The 19,989-nt window shown below is 52.4% G+C and overlaps 3 protein-coding genes across 4 annotated transcripts in view; 1 reads left to right on the top strand and 2 right to left on the bottom strand.

Moving 5' to 3' along the window:
- IL17B (interleukin 17B) overlaps positions 1-1,075 on the top strand; it is a 39,803-nt gene extending 38,728 nt beyond the window's left edge. For both annotated transcript variants that reach the window (XM_032702690.1, XM_032702691.1), the window contains exons 2-3: positions 238-524; positions 748-1,075. In XM_032702690.1, coding sequence (XP_032558581.1) covers positions 238-524; positions 748-1,006 — 546 coding nt within the window. In that variant the 3' untranslated portion in view covers positions 1,007-1,075. The remainder of the gene's footprint in view (positions 1-237; positions 525-747) is intronic.
- Positions 1,076-2,069: 994 nt separating this feature from the next.
- On the bottom strand, positions 2,070-5,280 carry PCYOX1L (prenylcysteine oxidase 1 like). Its single transcript, XM_032702893.1, has 6 exons — positions 5,190-5,280; positions 4,648-4,854; positions 3,987-4,161; positions 3,686-3,897; positions 3,451-3,591; positions 2,070-2,889 (listed from the first exon to the last, which is right to left on the bottom strand). The coding sequence occupies exons 1-6, from the start codon at positions 5,278-5,280 to the stop codon at positions 2,231-2,233; spliced, it is 1,485 nt and encodes a 494-aa protein (XP_032558784.1). The 3' UTR covers positions 2,070-2,230.
- A 2,161-nt stretch (positions 5,281-7,441) lies between these two features.
- GRPEL2 (GrpE like 2, mitochondrial) lies at positions 7,442-19,390 on the bottom strand. Its single transcript, XM_032703237.1, has 4 exons — positions 19,279-19,390; positions 14,250-14,418; positions 12,850-12,931; positions 7,442-11,586 (listed from the first exon to the last, which is right to left on the bottom strand). Exons 1-4 carry the CDS (start codon positions 19,344-19,346, stop codon positions 11,231-11,233), a joined length of 675 nt encoding a protein of 224 aa, XP_032559128.1. The 5' UTR covers positions 19,347-19,390; the 3' UTR covers positions 7,442-11,230.
- Positions 19,391-19,989: the final 599 nt, after the last annotated feature.

Below are 19,989 nucleotides of genomic sequence, written 5' to 3' on the forward strand. Positions count from 1 at the left end.
AGGGTCTTCACAGCGACATGCATCAGCTGGGGTTATCATGACCCTGTGCTCACCATCCCTGCAAACTGCTCTCAATGTTTCCATGGGTTTCACCTGCAGGCCAGCACTCCTTTAGGGGTTGCACGTGCTATCCCAAAGTCAATGCAGTCCTGCCATCACCTGCTGACCCCTGGGAAGTGGGAGAGCTCCCCTTCCATGCCAGTCCTGCAGCCACACACCATCCTCCTTCTTCCTCAGCTTCTCCTCTGCATCTTCACCTTTGCCATGGTCCTGGTCCCTGAGGCAAAGGACCAAAGCAAGGCAGCGAAGGGCAGGAGAAGGGGCCTGGCACGGCCCCCAACAGCCACCCCTGCCCTTGCCTGGGCCCCAGATGACCCTTACACCACCATGGCAGACTACGAGCACAGCATCCAGGACATGGTGCGCCAGCTGAGGAACAGCTCTGAGCCAGGTGACACCAAGTGCCAGGTCAACCTGAGGCTCTGGAGGTCCAACCGGAGGAGCCTGTCCCCCTGGGCCTACAGGTGAGCTTGGGGCAGGGACCCTGGGGACATGCATGCTTTCTGTGCCAGAAAGCACTGCAGCAGCCACCGGTCCAGCATCACGAGTCTGTGGTGGCTGCTGAAGGGTGCAATAGGATGTGATGCAGAACCCCATTTCACCCTGGGGAGGCATTTCCCTCTCCAGCCACCCACTGCTCCCATCTCACCGTTTCTCCAGCCTCATCTCGTTTTCCATTTCCTCCAGCATAAACCATGATGCAACACGGATCCCAGCAGACATCCCCGAGGCCCGATGCCTCTGCACTGGCTGCATCAACCCCTTCACGATGCAGGAGGACCGCACCATGGCCAGCATTCCCATCTACAGCCGGCTCCCTGTCCGCCGGCTGCTCTGCCAGGTGCCAGGAGAGGTGGGGCACAAGCCCTCTGGGAAGAAGAAGTGCAACAAGAAGTACCAGATGGTCATGGAGACCATCGCCGTGGGCTGCACCTGCATCTTCTGAGGTTGCAAAGCTAACCCCTGCAGCTACCCATAGGCATCTAACCAGCTTGCTCTTGCTTCCCGAGCTTGCCCAGCCCTCTGGGAGAGGGTCACCTGGTTGAGCATCAGGGTGGGGGAGCCCCTGCGCAAAGCCATGGCAGCTCCAGGAGCTCCCCGAAATTCCCCTGCAGACTCCATAAGCCTGAGCCCAAGCAGCCACTTTGGGGACACCCAGTGAAGAGGGACCCCCTGCAAGTCCCCCAGCTATGCAGTGGCGTGGCCTTGCAGCGAGACATCCACTGCCCTGAGCCACTGAGCCTCCAGGGCTCAGCAGGACAGGCTAGGGGACAGAGGGATGCAGCTGCCTGCTGGTCCCTCTGGCTGGGCAGGATCAGGCCTCCTCCCTTCCCAAAGTCCCCACTTGCCTTCGTTCCTTCCATCGGTGCAACAGCTCTGGTAGCACCCAGCTCTCCCCAGTCCTCCCACAAGTTCCTCTGCCCCAAGCCAGGCAGTCCAGGGTGAGTGGCCAGTGGTTTGGGCAGTTTCTGAGGTCTTCAATAAAGTGCATTGCTGGCCCCCGTCTCGGCCCTTGACGCTGCCCCTCTGCCCTGCCCGCCCAGGGTCGGGGTGCCCAGCTTCTCCCACCGAGACTCTTCTGTCTCCCCCAGAGCTCAGAGAAGCCTGAACACCCCCAGAAACAGAGAGCACCCGTCAGGACCTGAGACAGCCCACACTGCAGCCCATTCCCGGGGCACCAAGCCCCTGAGCAGGGTTAAGCTCCATGCACGCATGGCATGGCAGAGGCTGTGGGACCTCCTGCCCCAGCCAGGGCCAGCCCTACCACCGAGTTCCACAGGGGCAAAGCCAGGAAGGCAGGAGGGACTGTAGTGGGAGCTAGGTAGCTCATAGGATGCCCTCATCTGCTGCCAATGCCAGCCAGCCTCTCCCCTGGAAGCCCCCTTGAGATACCTCCTAAACACAGATGCACAGTGACCCTTTTTCACAGGAGAAGGCACAGGCTCCTCTCCAGTAAAGCCTGTGGAGGGGGAACAGGGAAACTGAGGCACGTGGCACAGACACAGCAACACTGGGCAGGAACTGTATTCCTGAAGGTGATGCACATTCCAGTCATCTGGGACACAGCCTGTCCCTTATCCCCCAGCCCCAAACCCCTGGTCTCCCCAAGGCAATAAATACTCCCCAGGCTGCCCCACACCGAAGCTCCTGGTCCACTGCCCTCCGGGCGTCACAGCTCCGTCTTCACCTTGTGCATCAAGTCCTTCTGGTCGATTTTCTCCAGGTCCTGATGCCAGCGGTTATAAGCCAGCAGGGCCACGTTTTTGGCCGCCACTGCTATCATCTCCATGGAGCTGGCCACCCACTCCACACCGCTGAGGTAGAAGAGGTTTTCATGGAGCACGATGGGCGGGAGGGACTTGGCGGCGTCGTAGCGGGGATACGTCTGCCACTCTGTCACCTGCACCGAGTAGTAGGACCTGAAGAGGGTCTTCAGCTGGTGCTTGTCCAGTGGTTGCTGGGAGAGGACACGCCACACCGCAGCCTCCTGGGGCTGCTTGCGCCGGAACGCTGCCGAGATGTTGACGGGACAGATGTTATCCATGGCGTTGAAGAAGAGGTCGGGGGTGTCGGTGGTGAGGATGCTGGTGAAAGGGAAGAGCTTGGGGTCGGGGAAGCCAAAGTAGGAGGAGTTGAGGTAGCCGTGCACCACGGAGGTGACGGAGGGCTGGAAGGCTCCGGGGAAGTCAGCAATGGGTGGCTCAAAGTTCTCAAAGGTAAAGTTGCTCCTGCTGGGATGCAGGGGCGTCGTCACAACCACCATGTCGTAGAAAGCTGAGCCCTGGCCTTCGCTGGTCTCATAGTGTACCTGGTACAGGGCTCTCCCCTCTGAAAAGAGACAGTGGACAGTTAGGAGTGGCCCTGAGACTCCAGTGGTATTGCCCTGGCCCTCTCTTTTCTAGCACGGCCTCCATGCTACTGGTTTTCCAGTACACACTAGTGCTCGACCATAGCACCTGATGGTTATGGATGAGTTGCTGACACTTTAGGACAGCAGAAAAACTTGATCAAGACTGTGGGAGAAAGTTTCCAGAGAAGGCCAGCCCACCTCCCAGATCCCAGCTATCCCACTCTTCTTTTGTGCTCGATGGGGGAGCAAGTCTGCAACAAGGATGGTGACATAGGGAGACCTGAAGGACATGAGGGAGGGAGGGAGGGGAACCTCAGGGTTGACTTCTGCACTGCAGGGTCCTCACTGGGTCAGACAAGGAGATGAGACAGACAGACCCCTTCACCCTCGCCCAAATGCCTTACCAGGACCAGGATGCCCTCCAGTCCCAGCATCTCCATGCTGCCACCACCAACCTCCCGCCTTGGTGAACTCAGACCCTCACCCAGACCCACACCCAAGCTGGCGGCACCCAGAGCAGAACCCGTGCCCAGGCTCACCCGAGCTGTGCAGGGAGATGCCCGTCACCCTGGCTGGGATGACGTTGGCTTTGGTCACCTTCAGCAGACCTGAACACACCAGCTTATTCCCTCCTTCCACCGCCCAGGTGCTGCCCTGGGCTCCCGCCAGGGACATGGCTCCTGTGAAGAGGAAGAGGAGGGCGGCTCAACAGCCTGCCCGCAGAGGGGGTGCTGAGGAGAGTCACACAGGGAGGAGAGGGGTCCCTGGCTTCACCTGCGAAGGCGGGCACCAGCACGGACTGGCCGTAGCTGGAGCGCAGGACGGCCGCGATGACGTCGTCCACGAAGCGCTGTGTGACCCCCACCTCCAGCAAGGACTCGGCCACCGAGCGCTGCGTCATGTTGACGAAGGCATCACCCCCCAGCGAGCGCAGCAGCTCCTCCAGGCTGGAGAAGGCGTAGCCATGAGCCTGGTACTTGTAAATCCTGGAGGGGACAGGAGCACAGGGCAACCGGTGATGTGCCAGCGCTGGGAAAAATCCGCTGTGCCTCCCCAGCCCCGCAGGCTCTCCTACCTCATGAACTTCTCCATCACCTCCTCCACCCACATCTGCAGGCGCAGGAAACTGATGCCATAGTGCCACCAGAGCCGGAAGAGGTTGAGCAGGTACCAGTCGGTCTCCTCCAGGACGAAGTGCTCCCCGCTGAATATGGCACTCTTCCCGGCCACCTCACGCCGGTGCTTGAGGCCTGCCAGGAGCAGAGGGACCCCGGCCCCACTGGGCTCGCACAGCTCCATGGGGCTGGCTGGCTGCTGGGAAAGGTCAGTGCCCAACACCTCCACAGCAGGGATATGGGTAAAGATGCTCTTGGAGGAGCATCAGGGAGCGTGAGACCCCAGGGCATTGGGACCCCAGCCGGATCCTGTACATTAGGGCGTCCCATGGAGTTACTGCTGCCTACTGGGAAAAACTGGTGGGATTTTTTGAACAACCCCCTCCACACTAACTCCATCAGACCCCTCACCCTGATGGTCTGCTGGGCTACCCGATCCCTTTCTCCTCAGGGCACAACAGGGCTGGGGTGCACGGACAGCAGGGGGATCACCGCATGCCTGGGGTGTTGGGGGGGACTGGCAGAAACCCTCCCCACTGCCCCAAGCACAGAGCCCAGGGGTCCTGCAGCCCCCCAGCTCAGGGAGGGAGGCCATGCAAGTGCTGGGATGCCCATGCTCACCCAGGATCTTGACGAAGTCCTGCATGTGGAGGCTGAGGGCGTGGATGGAGGCTCCCCGGCTCTCATACTGCTGCTTGTTGACGGTGACGGTGGCCAGCCTTCCGCCCACGCCCGCCGCCTCGTACACGTCCAGCTGCACCTGCGGCCCGAAGTGCTGCTGCAGGAAGTAAGCGGCGGCCGAGCCCCCCAGCCCGGCGCCCACCACGGCTGCGGGCAGAGAGCGGCGAGGGGGCCGGGTCAGCAGGGCCCCGGGGGACCCGCCGCTGCCCCCGGCCGTGCTCTCCGGCCGCGGGGGGAAGGGACCAGCACCGCCTGCGAGGGCGGGGATGCCGCTGGGATGCGCTGGGATGCAGCGGGGACAGGGATGCAGCGGGGACAGGGATGCAGGGCAGCGCGCCCCGCGCCCGCCGCGCAGGGGTGCGGAACCCCCTCTCCCGGCCCCGGCGGGGCAGGCGGGCAGGAGGTGGCCCGGTGCTGCTGCCGGTACCCGGGCCGGGCGCCCCCCTCCCCACCCCGTGCCATTGCCCCGCTCCCCTCGTTACCGATGGATCGCGGCGCGGCGCGGGCGGCGGCGGGCGCGGCCAGGAGCGCGGCCAGGGCCGGCAGGAGCAGCGCGGCGGGCGGCGGGGCCATGGCGCGGAGAGCGGGGCCCGGCAGCGCCCGCCCCGGCCCGCCCCTCACCGCAGGCTCGGCCCCCGCGCCCCCCGCCACCGCCCAGCCCCGCCCGCCCGGAGCCCGGAGCTCGGAGCCCGGAGCCCGTCCCGGCCGGCGGAGGCGGGGCCGGCGGTGTGCCCGAGGAGGGGGGGATGCGGGGCACGGCATCCCCGCGGGCCTTGGGATGACTAATCCCCCCGGCAGACTGGCACTGAGGGGCAGAGAGGACCCTCGCATCCCAAACCGCTGGTTGGGGCACACGGACAACCCCAGGCAAAGCCACGGCGAGCATCCTCCCTGCCCTACGCTCCGGGATGCTCGGCAGCATCCCGCTCGCCATCGAGGGCCCAAGCCCAGGAGCTGCCCCGGCACCACCTCTCTCCTGATGCCAGTGTGCTGGGGATACAGCATAGGGCAGTGTTTAGGCCACGCTGCTGCCAGAGCAGGTTTTCCATGTGCTCCATCTGCACATGGAGGATGCATACAGCGCTCAGTACCCGGAGCAGGCTGGAGCCTGCATGGCTCATGCATCAGCAAGGGCATTTCAAGCTTTTGCTTGTACTTTCTGCCCTGGGCAAAACAATGAGCCTGACAGCAAGCAGCTTGTGCCAAGGGGATCCCACAGGAGCCTGCTGCTACTCAGATTTCAAAGGATAGCAAAGGCTGAGCAAAAACTCCAGAACAGGTTGGACATGTAATCACAAACCCAGAGCCTACTGTAGCCCAGAGTTGGCTCCCTACTAAGGAACAAAATTTTGTTTGAGAATACACCACCTGAACTTTGTCTCAGGAAAGTGCAACACAAGCACAGGCCCCCTCTTTTTCCCAGCCAGGAACCACTTCAGAGTTCCTGCATGGGGGAACACATACAACCCTGAAACTCGAGCATGAACATTTTGGGGGAGCAGAGACAGAAACTACCATTGCTCAGCTCACCTGAGTCGTTACAACTGGCAGAATTGACCCACCAGGATGGGGAGATGATGCTCCCAAAGCAGCTTAAAACACAACACACAAATGTCTTTGCAGCATGCCTCAGGTTTTAACAAGCTCTTACTTAAGCAGCCTGATTTCACCATGGCTGTGGGCGACAAGAAATCTGCTGTGCACACAGCAGGGCTCTGAGGAGCCGGGTCAGCACTGCTCCCAATCCCCTCCCTCTCATGGCAGCCCATGCCCTGCTTGCAGGCATTCTGGAATACTGTGCCATAAGCAAAATGCTCTGCCCCTCGCTCACAAGCTGTGATGCTTTTCTGCAGATGGCAGTGGTTGTGGTTTGAGAACTCCCAACTCTCACTGTTGCTGCAGACAAAAACCAGCAGAGCCAGAAATTACCTAACACAGCAGCAGGATTTCCTGGTCCAGTCTGGTTGCAACAAGCAATGCCATCATGGAGAACACTGAGCATTTCAGGCAGAATGAAGAAAAGGCCCTATAATGGGACATCACCTCTGCATCACATCTGACTTTGCTGGCACAGAAATACAGATCTCACCTCCTAAAGGCCATTTGTAAATGGTCTTTTGCAGATGCTTTTGTACTAGTGAGAAGTGCCCAGGGGCATTCAAAGCTCTGGGAGAACAAGACCCACCCACATGGCACCAACTTTCAAGGCAAAGCCAGGAATTGAGGCCCAGTTATTTTGCAGAGGATGCAGGAAGGGAGAATGTGATCTGTTACACCCCACAGAGAAAGCCTCTTCTTTTCTCCAACAAATCCCCCCAGAGAGGAGCTCTTCATTGCGGACTATAGTGAGTAATGGCTTCAAACTGAGAGTAGGCTTAGATTAGATATTATAAAGAAATTCTTGGTTGTGAGGGTGGTGAGGCCCTGGCACAGGTTGCCCAGAGAAACTGTGGCTGTCCCATCCCTGGAAGTGTCCAAGGCCAGGTTGGACAGGGCTTGGAGCAACCTGCTCTAGTGGAAGGTGTCCCTGAACATGGTGGGGGGGTGGAAGGAGATGATCTTTAAGGTCCCTTCCAACCCAAACCATTCTATGATTCTAAGTGCTGCCATGGACCACAGCCCTTATCACAACTGGATCAGGAATAGAGAGAAACCTTCCAGTGCGCAGTCCCAGATGGTTGGAGTTGGAACTAGCAGCAGTTTGGGACAGGGAAAAAGGAAAGAGAAGCAACTGCAATTCCTTTGTTTTATTTGCAAATGGACAGTATCTGGACATCTAAAGGAAATCAGCCCTTTCCAACATTAACTCAAATGTTGTTGTCAACTACTTGCACCTCTCCCACGTGTCGGTCTCTGTCTTTCATACAGCCAGAACCTTTGGGTAAAAAAAGAGCACAGAAATACACAAAAAAAATACAGTATTTACAGGTTTCCCACCAACTAAATGGATTTAGATTTTTGGAGATTAGCAACGCTTTGTTCATTTGACTTTGCAAGTAATATCAAAACACCTAAAGTTTTAAAATAAAAAAATACTACAATATTCACAATATAAAACTTAAATACTTTTTTTTTTTCTTTTAATTAAGGGACTGCTAATAGCTATTGACTGATCACAGCTCTTTCAACAGAAGCTCTGCTGCTGAAGCACTGAGAAGTCAAGGTTCACGAAGTGACATTCACATTCTGCACTGCTTCTGGTCAGTTGAGACATTGCCATGATCATGACAGTGGCGCTGGAGACTTGTCCAGGGGATCCACTCAAACAGGTCCTGCCGACAGGGCATGGCAAGGCCACAGAAGGTGGCAAATGCCCATATTCAGGGTGGCTGCCCACTTCCCAAGGGTGGAAATGCAGGTCCACAAACCACCACATCTTGTCTAGTAGTCTGCATTCCCAGCTCCAGCTCTTCGTGGCTGGGCAAACTAAGCAGAAATTGCTAAGAAGAACATGACACTTTCTCTCCTCTGATATTCTCTCCCTGCTAATGTATTCCTGTGTTTTATTAAACAGTCAGTCATTGGATAAAGTGACCAGAGAGAAGCAGCTCATGCGTCAATCTCCTCTCTGCAAGAGTTACACAAACAGGGCAGACAAGGCAGCAACGACCTACAGAGGAGAAATTCTTACACCCACCCTTACACAGTCTCATCCATGACAGAAGAGATCATTAAGTGTGCTTGAAAGGCAAGAGAATCAAATTTTGCCTAGGAAATCTGGATTCTGTGATGGAATCCGGGTTTGGTTATTTCATTTTCACTTCACCATCCAAAGGAAGTAGAAACTAGGACCAACAACAGCTACAGGATTTATCTCTTTGGTAATATCTGTGAAAGAGTCTCTCAGCAATGGGTATCATAAAAGCCAGATAGGATCCTGTACAAGTTCCATAGGTTCAACTGGGAAAATAGCTTGCCCAAAATTAAACAGGGCTTCTGTGAGGGCGGGAAAGACTGCACAGGAACTGGATCCCTCAGATTCCTGCTCCACCACACAACAGTGCCTTGGTGAAAGTGGATCCCAGATACACAAGCTGAATCAATATTCTCTTAGTACAGACAGAAGGTCTGGAGTGCATTTTAGGATATTTCTTTAAGGCAAAAATGGATGGGTACTGGCTGAGGAGACAGGCAGGATTTGCAAACAGTCCCACGTTGGACAGAGTAGCTGCAGAATAATTTCAGAGTCTAGTGGTTTCATGGATGAGTTTAAGGAAGATCTGGATCCCATCACTTCTGGTCACACACTACTTTTAAATCTGTCTCAAGTAAGCTGCAGCCTTTCTATGACTGAAACCTACCTGTTGTGTAAAATGCCTTTGTTTTGTTTGGTTCCTTATAACTAAAGTTTCACATTCAAAGTTAGTTTCCATAACCAGCTCTCTCCTCATACTGCAAAAAGACTCAGCTGATATAGCAGAGGCTGAAGAGGCAGCAGACAACCCAATTGCTTCTTCCAGCTGAGGACAGAGTTTCCTCAGAACAGGTTGGAGACAATTTTGAGAGAGAAAAGCAAGACTTGCATTGCCACATTTCATATTTTTTCTATGCCTTTCTGGAGAAACAGCGTACCCTGGTGACCTGGTCAGCACAGACACCAGCAAAACAATGAACAGGAAGTTCTGTTTATCTCTGAAATTCCCAACAATGTGTTAAAACAAGAAGTTAGTTCAAAGTGAGCTAATGCTGCCAGGAAGTAGTTTCAGGGTTGAAATCTCAAGTACCACCCTGAGAACATACTATGCAGAGGCAGAAACCCACACTCCAAAAGGTATCCACTACCAAGTCACTCCACACTTGGCACTAAAACAGGTCGCATGGAGCATGTTAGAAATGTGCATCTTCCTTAAATTTCTGGAATGACAACCCACTAGCTGCACACAGTCTCCGAGATGAAAGACTGTTGATAGCTGCAGTAACCTTGAAGTCCACCACAAAAGGGTTTTGCAACCAAAGCCTGCAAAGAATGGGAGAAGAACAAGCTTTCTTCCAAACCAGTGATGGCATCCACTATAAATAAAACATTTTTGGAAGTGGATCTGTCGTGCCATGGATCCAATTCCAAAAAGTCAAAAGGCAGCAATTAACAAATCAGGCAGAAACAACCTGAAAACAACCATTCCTGGTTTTGTGTAGTGCACACCATAGCTGGCTTATCTGTTCTTCTGTCATTTGACTGCTTGCTGCTCTGCAAAGGGTTAAAACTCTGATCTTCCTCAGTGACTGCATCCTTTCAGCTGAGACAAATGGACTCCCAGGCAATAGGGCCACTGGGAAATACATATGCTGTGACAACAACGTGCCTCCAACTAAGAGGACAGCTCGAGGTCAGCTTTCGCTTCCTCAGCCTTCTGCTTCTCTTGCTTCCTTGTCACCGCTGCTAAAATTGGTTCAAGGGCACTTGAGACTTTTAGCAGAGAAGATTTTCCTCCTCGCATCAAAACCCAAAAGGTTTAATATTTACTGTGACCACGCAAAAGTAGAATCTGAATGGGAACTGGAAGTTAGTGTTATCTGAGGATCATTACTGCAGAGCTGAGAAAATAGAGCAGTCCAGATTTCCTTCTTAAGGGCACATCTCCATTTTGCCAGCGGCTGCAACAAAGAGGACATAGTTTATCATGCTTGAAAGCTGCACAAATACCCATCAGGGAAGAGAAATTACTCTCCTCTAAAATATACATTTTGGTTGGAGAATAAGAGATTTGAGAACAGTTTTTTGCCCCCAACACAAATCACTATTCCCTGTTTTACTTTTGGGCAAGGAGGCAAAGTGAAATTTTACCTGGAGAAGAAATACTAATACGTTAGTCTGACCTAACAACAGAATTCTCTTTAAACACTCATCTCTATTCAACTGTTGTACAACAGAGATTCCATGAATTCAGGATTGTTTTCCTGAAGCGACATAAGAAAAAGCTGCCCCTAAATGTCATTTCAAGTGATCATCTTCATCCCCATCCGAGGGCCTGGGGACAAGGGAAGACACCAAAACCAGCTGATAATGATACTTGTCCCTTTGGACTTTTCCGAGTGCTTTACAAAGGAAAAGCCTCACCACATCCCTGTGAGGTAGGTCAGTAAGTATTATTATAGTCCCTTAATATAGCTATGGAAACCAAGGCAGAGAAGTTACTTCCCTGAAGGCCACTGCAGGAGTCTGTCTCAGAGATGGAGCCGGGAGACAAGATTCCTTAGCTCTCAGGGAATTTCCCTTTCTCTCCCATATCTCTTCCCCATACAAATCTTAATGGAGAAATGAGCAAAGGAGAAAGGGGCTACAGTGCCACGTTTCTGACAAATAGCAGGACTTCTACTACTACTCCATGGACCCCAGAAAGTATTATTAAATACACAAGTACCTTCGAATCAATGGCAAAATGACCGCACACACTATCAAGAAGCCATCAGACGATACAAACCTAGCTCAATAAATAAGTAAATACATGCAGCTGCAGCTCTGAGTGCTGGGGGGGTGGTCCCCAGCTCAGGAAGGTCCCAGACGGCAGTGGGGGAGCCCAGGTCACTCCTGTGACTCCACGGCCACGCCGACGAGCGCGTGTCTGATGGTGCGGCCGTGCAGTTTGTAGCCGTCCTGCGTCACCAGCGCGATCGTGCCCGGCTGCATCCCCTCGGCCGGGACGTGGCAGACGATCTCGTGGTCGTAGGGGTCATATCTGCCACCAACAGGGTTCATCTTCTGAAGGCCGTGCTTGGCAAACACACTTTGCAACTTGGCCTCTATGAGGGAGAGGCCTTCGTAGATCTTCTTCAGGGCTGGGTTTGGGTTACTGGGCTCCGCTTCTCCCGCGGCGCTCTCGGCAGTCTTCTCCAAGATATCTGCTACCTCCACGAGGTCCCTGCAGAAACTCTGGATGCCTACGGGCACAAAGAAGCACTAAGAAAATGGAGGGCAGTTTACAGAACATACAGAGCTACAGTACCAATGACAGACACAAAGTCACAGCAGTTGGAAAGCATCTCTAAAGCTGCTAATTGATTTGAACTGTTAATTTAGTGAGAGCAGACGGTGTCTTCTGTAACCAAAGCTTTAACATTAATAGTAATCTAAGGACTCTCCAAATCAAGACATATGCAGGAAATGTACACCTATACATATAAACATACAGATATCTATATGTCGGGTATTCCTGACAAAGTAGAAAATTAGTATTCCACTCCAAATAGTTTTTTTGCAACTAACACTTGTCATTTAGGACTCTGCTCTGCACCCTCTCATACAGTCCCACTGACTTCACTGTTTTGCCAAGCAGCTCACACAAATGCCACGGGGAACAAACACAATGTGGGGAAGTAAAAACAATACATGTCTATTCAAAAGTACATCCCCAATTTTATTTATAAGTTAAAAGCACTGTGGCTCAAAAAACCCCTCTCAATATCAATTATCCCACTGATTATCCCCAAACTCATCAGCCATTTTGTAGCTCCACAGGTAGAAGGTAAGAAAATACAGTAGCTCTAATTTCAAGGCTACTAGAGTTAACTACCAATAAACCCCATGAGATTCATGCATTATGGAGAAAAACAGTTTCTCGTTCTCAGAGATGGTCCTGACAGAGTCCAAGGATTAAACAGAACCTTTTTCCCCCTTCACCTGCCTCTGTTGCCAAAGCCACAAATTCAGGTCATTTCACCAACAATAAAATACTTCTTTTAGAAATTTTAAATATTTGATACAGGGATTGACAATTGTTGTCCCAGGCAGGATCTACCTCCTAAAAGCTAGAGCAGAAGGGAAGAGGCTGTTAATACAGCAAAGGAGATCACAACCTGATGACACAGCTGAGTGTGAAATACACCCTGCTGGAGCCAATCCTCAGCATACAGCCGAGCCTGTAATTTCAACCAAGTCAGCAGAACTACACTGAGCTGCACTGGGCCTATTTTTTTTTTAAATAGTCACAAAACAGTCCCTGAGGTAAACCTGATAAGACAGGACACAGCTGGACATACAGAGAAAATAGCGAGTAAGCCCAGACACCAAGAGCCCAGGCCAAACATCATGCCAGACTTCACAATGAACAAAGGAGGGCAGGACTGGGGGAGAGAAAAGCTGTTGATCAGCAATTTACACTCAGGCAGGCAGGCCACTGGAGTAAACACAGCCCTTTTGCTTACCAAAGAGCTTGGCATCTTCCACAAACTTCTGTGTTCTCCTCCGGACGTTCTCGGAATCTGCCAAAGCTTTCCGGTATCGCTCCTGTAACCACAACAGCAAGGGGAGACATCAAACAAGGACGTAAAACCCATTTCCTGACAGTGGTGAACCCCTCAGAAATGCTTTAAAAAGAGTCCTTGTCACATCAGAAGGTTGTGCCAGGCTCCTGCATTTTTATAACATGCAAACCCAAGTCCTTCTACTGATTAACCAAAACCTGCAACTCCCTCAAAAGATGCAGGCGAAGGCCAGAAGTATTCTGGGCACTGAATGACTGAATTCAACTGAACATCAGCTCTCAGGTTGCTGCTTTTTTTGTGACTCACTGTGGCTATTGAGACACCTTTTTCTGCAGCAGGCAGCTGATGGTCTCAGCCACAGATCGATGACCACATGATTTATCACTCAGTGCAGGATTCTCAGGGTGATTATGTCAAGAATTGCCCAGTGAAGCAGTATTTAATTCTCTCCTTAGTCACATGTGCTCTTCAATACGTAATGTGATCCCTACTATTTCCCTCACATCACTGTCACTGAAAAGGACATTCCTTCTTGGACAATCTGGACCCAGTGGGACACAAAGCTGTTAGAGAGCATCCAAAGGAAGGACATGAAAATGGTGAAGGGTATAGAGGGACCACGTGAGGAGCAGTTGAGGGCACTGGGCTTGTTCAGCTGGAGGAGACTGAGGTCAGACCTCACCAGGGTTTGCAGCTTCCTCACGAGGGGCAGCTCCGATCTCTGCTCTGTGTGACCCACGACAGGACCTGAGGGAGCGGCTGGAGCTGTGTCAGGGCAGAGTTAGGTTGGATATTAGGAAAAGGTTCTTCCCCCAAAGGGTGGTTAAGCACTGAACAGTCTCCCCAGGGCAGTGGTCACGGCCCCAAGGCTGCCAGAACTCAAGGAATGTTTGGACAACACTCCCAGGCACACGGTGGGATTGTTGGGGTGTCCAGTGCCAGGAGTGGGACTTGGATGATTCCTGTGGGTCCCTTCCAACTCAGGATATTCTGTGGTTCTATGACAATACACAATCCTGATCAGCACAAAAGTACTGCCCCTGGCTCTGTACAGTGCTGTGAAAGAACTGACCAGACCAGCTCCAACACACAGCCTTGCCTGCCAGGATTGTGCTGTCAGTGTCCTGCTGCTGGTACTACTGACAGATGGTGTTTTTGGGGAATGCAGACTGGAGTTTCCCCCTCTCACGCTCAGAGCACAGCTGCTCTGAAGGCTGCCACAGCACAGCAACACTGTTTGTGTGTGTTACAGCATTTATGGAGAAGTCCAGGGCTGAAAGACAGACCAAGTCAAGGGGACTGAACCAAAGACATCATGGTGCCACCAGCACCACACTCACAGTCAAATCTCGGACTTGTTCTTCCAATTTGATGGCTTTGTGCTCCAAGGCACAGTCAGAAAGGGGATGCTTGGGCTCGTCATGGGGATCTTCTGGGCCACACTCATCTCCTGTACTTCTCTGCTGAGCTGCAGTGCTGAAAACACAGGGGGACCCTCTGAAATGCAAACTAGTGACAAAGAAGGAAAGTTAATATCATCAGGGTCATTGAGAATTCTAGTTTAGTGTCGGTACTAAAAACAGGCTCTCTTAAAGAAGATACATAGGATTCTAGACACAATTTTAGCTCTTTTCAGCAAATACAGACAATTAGCACAGAAACACAAAGAGACTGGTGTTTTTAAATTCTTTTATTGTAGACTCACATGGCACTACAGAGGCTGTACACCACTTCTCTGGCATACCTTGAAAAGAGTTAGATTTTCACAGAATCACTGAGGTTGGAAAAGACCTCCAAGGTCATCGAATCCAACCTGTGACTGATCCCCACCTTGTCAACCAGACCAGAGCACTGAGTGCCACATCCAGTCATTCCCTGAACACCTCCAGGGATGGGGACTCCACCACCTCTTGGATCTTTTTCAACCTAAATGATTCTGTGATTCCTTGATTCTGTTTCACTCTCCCTCCTACTACACTTGCTTTTACAAACTGACCTAGACAGGGCCCATTCCTGCCAGCATGAGGCCAAATCCTCAGCCACGCCTCCCTCTCACACCTTACACTAGGAAGAGTCTGCAGAACAAAGTACAATTTATTGCCAAAGCACCTCCACTCAGGAAACATTTCAGCATACACTTTACAAGGGTGTCTCCTTTTTTGGGAACACCTGAGCTCTTCCTCTCAGCAGGGCTTTCAACATCCTCTTTATGCAATGTCCTATAGCCCCTGTATACAATGTTTTGCAAACATTAAATGCACATCCAGTCTGTGAAATTCAGCAAAGCCCAGAAATCCCTGCACTGGCACTGACTCCACCCCTGTGGTTATACAGCACAGTTCCACACCACACAGAGACACTAAGTTAGGTCCCAGAATCGATACAGCTGAGTTCACACTACCAGGCCTGTTCCATTAAGCTTTTTTACATTTTAGCAAGGCTATATTGCTCATGCATGGTGTAACAGAAGTGCACAGTTTATTTTGGGGTCTATCAAACCAAGAGACTTTAGTGTTGTTCAGCAGTCCAGCTGAGCTTACAATTTGCTCCTCTTATTCCAGTACTGGAGTTGAGCAGAATTAAGTTTCAGGGAGTTAAACCAGATGAAAACTAACCCTACAGAACAAAAAGACTTTTCTCTCTGTGTCCCTGAATAGGTTTGCTGACAGATCAGATAGACGAGTGCAAGTGCCAATACCAGAGGAGACAAACACGTGAAGCCTGGTGAGATGTGGGGAACGGATGAGGTGTCCCCCTTTGGGTGGCAGGCAAGTGGTTCAGACTGGCTCATCTATAGGACCAAAGCACAATTCAAGAGATCTGTATCTGCCCAAAGACCACCAAGCACCTCCTACCACCCAGTGTTTAGCAGCCCAGATGCTCCCTCATTTAGTCTTTAACACCAGGTTGTTGAAAGTCCCACAACACTAATGACAAACTTCCTTTTCCCACCTGAAGACATTTGCATACGCATTTTTTATGAAGTGGGTACTTAAAATATGATCTCTATGTTAAACCACTCACTCCTTTTCAACAAATTACTTGCCAAATACAAGTTTGAAAGTGCTTCTGCTACTTACACTTGCTCTAGGATAGGACCTTCCTCAGACTACTCTAAAAAACCAGGTGAGGGGCTGTCCCAGGGCTCCTTTCAAAAAGCTGCCCAGCTATTGTGGGCTCCAGGAATGCTAACACAGGAAAAAACCCCCACATTTTATCCCTGGCTGCAGATAGATCTGTTTGGGGCACAAGACTCCATCTTGAATGATTTTTAAAATGCTTGTCAACTTACTTTGTTGACTGATTAACACAACAGTTCCTCAAATTTACAAAAAGCAGACTAGACTGGAGGGGAGGAGAGAGCAGGACCCCCTTCACCAAGCCTTCACAATCAATCTGTGAAGCTTTCTTTGCACATAAAGGTGTGTCCACACTAAGCACCAACTACAAGCTTTGTCCTTTACGAAATGTCTCACGTTTCATTTAAAGAGCTGCAGGGAAGGAAATCAGCCACGCCACAGATGAACCAAGCAACCTGAAATGCAGCTGAGAAATCTTGCTGGGCCTCTCACAGATTAGACTCTGGTGTCTTAAAAATAGGCTGTGCAACTCAGTTAACTCTTTTGCACCCAAGAAGCAAAGCTTGGTGAGACATTTTCTTCTGTAAGAGAGTTACTCTACAGGAATGGGTGTGTTTTGGAGCGTAGGAGGAGAGGGGCACGGATGAGCCGGTGCCTCAGCTCCAGGGACTTGCCTACGTGGAGCAGGGAGCTCCCTGCATGGACTCCTCTCTCCAGCCTGTGAAACCAACTTAGAGAACACTCCCCCGTGCAGGGACATGCCCCGGGTATCACATGCTGCTCAGATGAGCCTGCCTTAAAAGTTGTAGGCAAGAAACCAGAGCCACAGACTGGCTCCAAAGGGAGTTCCTAGGAAGGATTCTTATGGAGGACTGAAAATGCCACTCAATTTACTTCTTCCTTCAGGATGAAAAAAAATACTCCACAGAAAAGGGCAAGTGCTATTTACAGCCTGTCCACTGACTCTGCTCCATCTCCTAAACACTGCCTTGATCACAGCTGCCCTAAAAGTAGGCAGAAATCCCACGGGAGGAAGTTGACACATCCTTAAGTGACAGACACGTGGAAGTCTCAGGGCGTGTGAAGGGGTTACACAAGTAAGCTGGTGATACCAAAAGATTTACAAAGGGATGTCACAGAAAGCCAAACAGATCAGATGTAGCAGAGAAGTTGATTGCAGCCATATGGTTTAAGCCACTTGGTTATAAAGATTAGAATTTAAATGATGAGAACAGGTCTCTGGTCAGATATACAATAGTATCACCTCCTTCTGGAGCACAGGCAGGATAGCACCATTCCCGAACATCCCAAAGTGACTGTCATGCTCCCTCTAAATGCAAGGGTCCTTCCCCACCCCTCCTAAAACACTCCTTCCTCCTCCCAAATCAGCATGACAAAGCACACAACTGCTGAGACACACAGAAACATCTGCATCAGTGTTTCTTCTCTGATGAGCTTGCTTTGGAAGGAAATCTAATTACTCCCAATTCCTTTGCTCTGTTTCATCAGGGAGTGATACCAAAGACTAACCCAGTCAAGCAGGGATTGTCTTGCTCTGCTCTGCACTGGGGTGGCCTCAGAGTCCTGGGGGCAGTTTTGGGCCCCACAAGGTAAGAAAGATCTAAAGCTGCTAGAGAGCATCCAAAGGAGGGACATGAAGATGGTGAAGGGTCTGGAGGGGCCACATGAGGAGCGACTGAGGGTACTTGGCTTGTTCAGCTGGAGAAGAGGAGACTGAGTGGAGACCTCACCACTGTCTGCAGCTTCCTCACCTATATCTGCTCTCTGTGACCAGCAACAGGACCCAAGGGAACAGCTGGAGCTGTTGACACAGGGAAGGGTTAGGTTGGATATCAGGAAAAGGTTCTTCCCCCCAGAGGGTGGTTGGGCACTGAACAGGCTCCCCAGGGCAGTGGTCACGGCCCCAAGGCTGCCAGAGCTCAAGGAGTGTTTGGGCAATGCTCTTGGGCACATGGTGGGATTGTTGGGGTGTCCTCTGCAGAGCTAGGAGTTGGACTCAATGATCCCTGTGGGTCCCTTGCAACTCAGGATATTCTCTGATTCTATAACACTATGTGGATTCTTCTTCAATAAAGCTGGAGAACAAGCTTTTGCAGTGCACCTCCACACAGGATGGCTGTAAATTGGGCAGGAGGCTCCCTAAGCCAGTCCAGGGTAAGGAGTCCCAAGTTGGGAGCCTGGGCCCCACCACCCCTGCCTTGCTGATGGAGCTGTTCCCATTGGGAGCGACCCAGGCAGGGCCACAAAGAATTTTGTGTACAAAGAGAAGCTTCACATCAACAGCACGTCCCAGGATCCTCCACAACAGAAGCCTGTTGAGCTCCATCAGTCACCTATTTCACACTCGGTGCACATTTTAGGAGGGGCAAAGCAGTTTTCACACATATGACGGAACATGAAAGAGGCAGAATTTCCTGACACACATCTTTCCATTTAGCCCCAAACACATTTACTTCTATTACACGCTGTAGAATTATGTTATTGCATTTAAGTGGTCTTTTGGTGGTGTTTCTTTTCTGAAGAAAAAAAATCTAATAAGCATTTTGACTTTTTTCCTTTTTGCCTGTCCACATTTCACCCAAATACCCAAAGCACCATTATGGATTTCCCTCTAATAAGCCATATACCATGACGTCCAAAAACATGACCGGGCACTGTTTTTCTGCCTAAATATTGACACAATTAAATGGATTCTCTTCCTGTGACCACCCAGAACACGTTGATAGCACGGGTGCTGCCTCACCACCAAAAATAAAAACCAGGGAGCGCATTAAACATGTAGTTCATGAATAAATGGTTCGGATGGGCGAGACACAGAAACCACGCGCAGTGGCAGGAAACCACCACACAACGTGACTCGGCGAGCACGGAAACCTTCTTCCTTGAAAATTAATTTTTTTTTACTCAAAAAGTCATATTTTTCCAGGAAAGAACTCGGTTATTGGAGCCTAATTTTACTCCAGGCCCTGCTGAGTAGCCGGGGGTCGGCAGCGTGTGGGTCCGGGCGGTGATGCGGGGACCTCCCGGGGGATGATGCTCGAGCGGCGGGGTCTGGGTGCGGGTGCGGGTGCGGATGCGGGTCCGGGTCCGGGTCCGAAACCAGATCCGGGTCTGAGTCTGGGTCCGGGTCCGCTCCCGCCCCCGGCGCAGCGCCTGCCCGGGCCCGGCCCCGCGGCGCTGCCACGTCTCGCCCCGAGCCCTCCACGGGAGCGGGACCCCTCGGGTCCCCCCCAGCCCGCCCCATTCCGCCCCACTCCGCCCCACGTACCTGCCCTGCCTCGCCGAGCCGCAGACCGGCAGGAGGGTCCCGAAGCGCCGCAGGGAGCGGGCGGCCATGGCCCCGCAGAGCGCCGGGATGGAGGGATGAGGCGGCCGCGATGCGCCGGCGCCGCCGACAACTACAGATCCCAGAGGGCCCTGCGGGGAGCGGCGGGCGGTGCCTCGGCAGGACCGGTCGGGGATGCGGGGGGTGCCCCGCCCGGCCCCGGGCACGCCGCTCCGGGATGCCGGGAGTGGAGTCAGGGCATACAGCGCTCGTCCCCCTGGACTCGGACCTGGGCCTGGACACGGCTCCTGGACACGGCTTCGGCAGCCCGGGGCTCGGCTCCGGACACAGCTCCGGTCCCCCAGCCCCGGACACACGGCTCCCGCCACTGGCTACGCGGTGTAAGGGGTGATAATGGGACGGGTTTCACCTCTTCAGTAAAGGAGTACGAGAGGCTCGGTGAGACCAGGCCGAGCTGAGGTGGAGGAGACAGCGAGTGGTCCTCACTTGCTGGTGAATAAACATTAACGAAACCCCAAAACCTTGACCAAGGCTGCCTCACAACTGGGGGCTACCCCACGGGGAGCCACCATGAACGATGGGGGGGAACTTTTTACAAGGGTCTGGAGTGACAGGAGAAGGGGGAACGGCTTCCTACTGAGAGAGCAGGGATGGATGGGATACTGGAAAAGAATTCTTCCCTATGAGGATGGT

The sequence above is a fragment of the Chiroxiphia lanceolata genome, chromosome 15, assembly GCF_009829145.1.
Source record: "Chiroxiphia lanceolata isolate bChiLan1 chromosome 15, bChiLan1.pri, whole genome shotgun sequence".
Classification (NCBI taxonomy): Eukaryota; Metazoa; Chordata; class Aves; order Passeriformes; family Pipridae; genus Chiroxiphia; species Chiroxiphia lanceolata.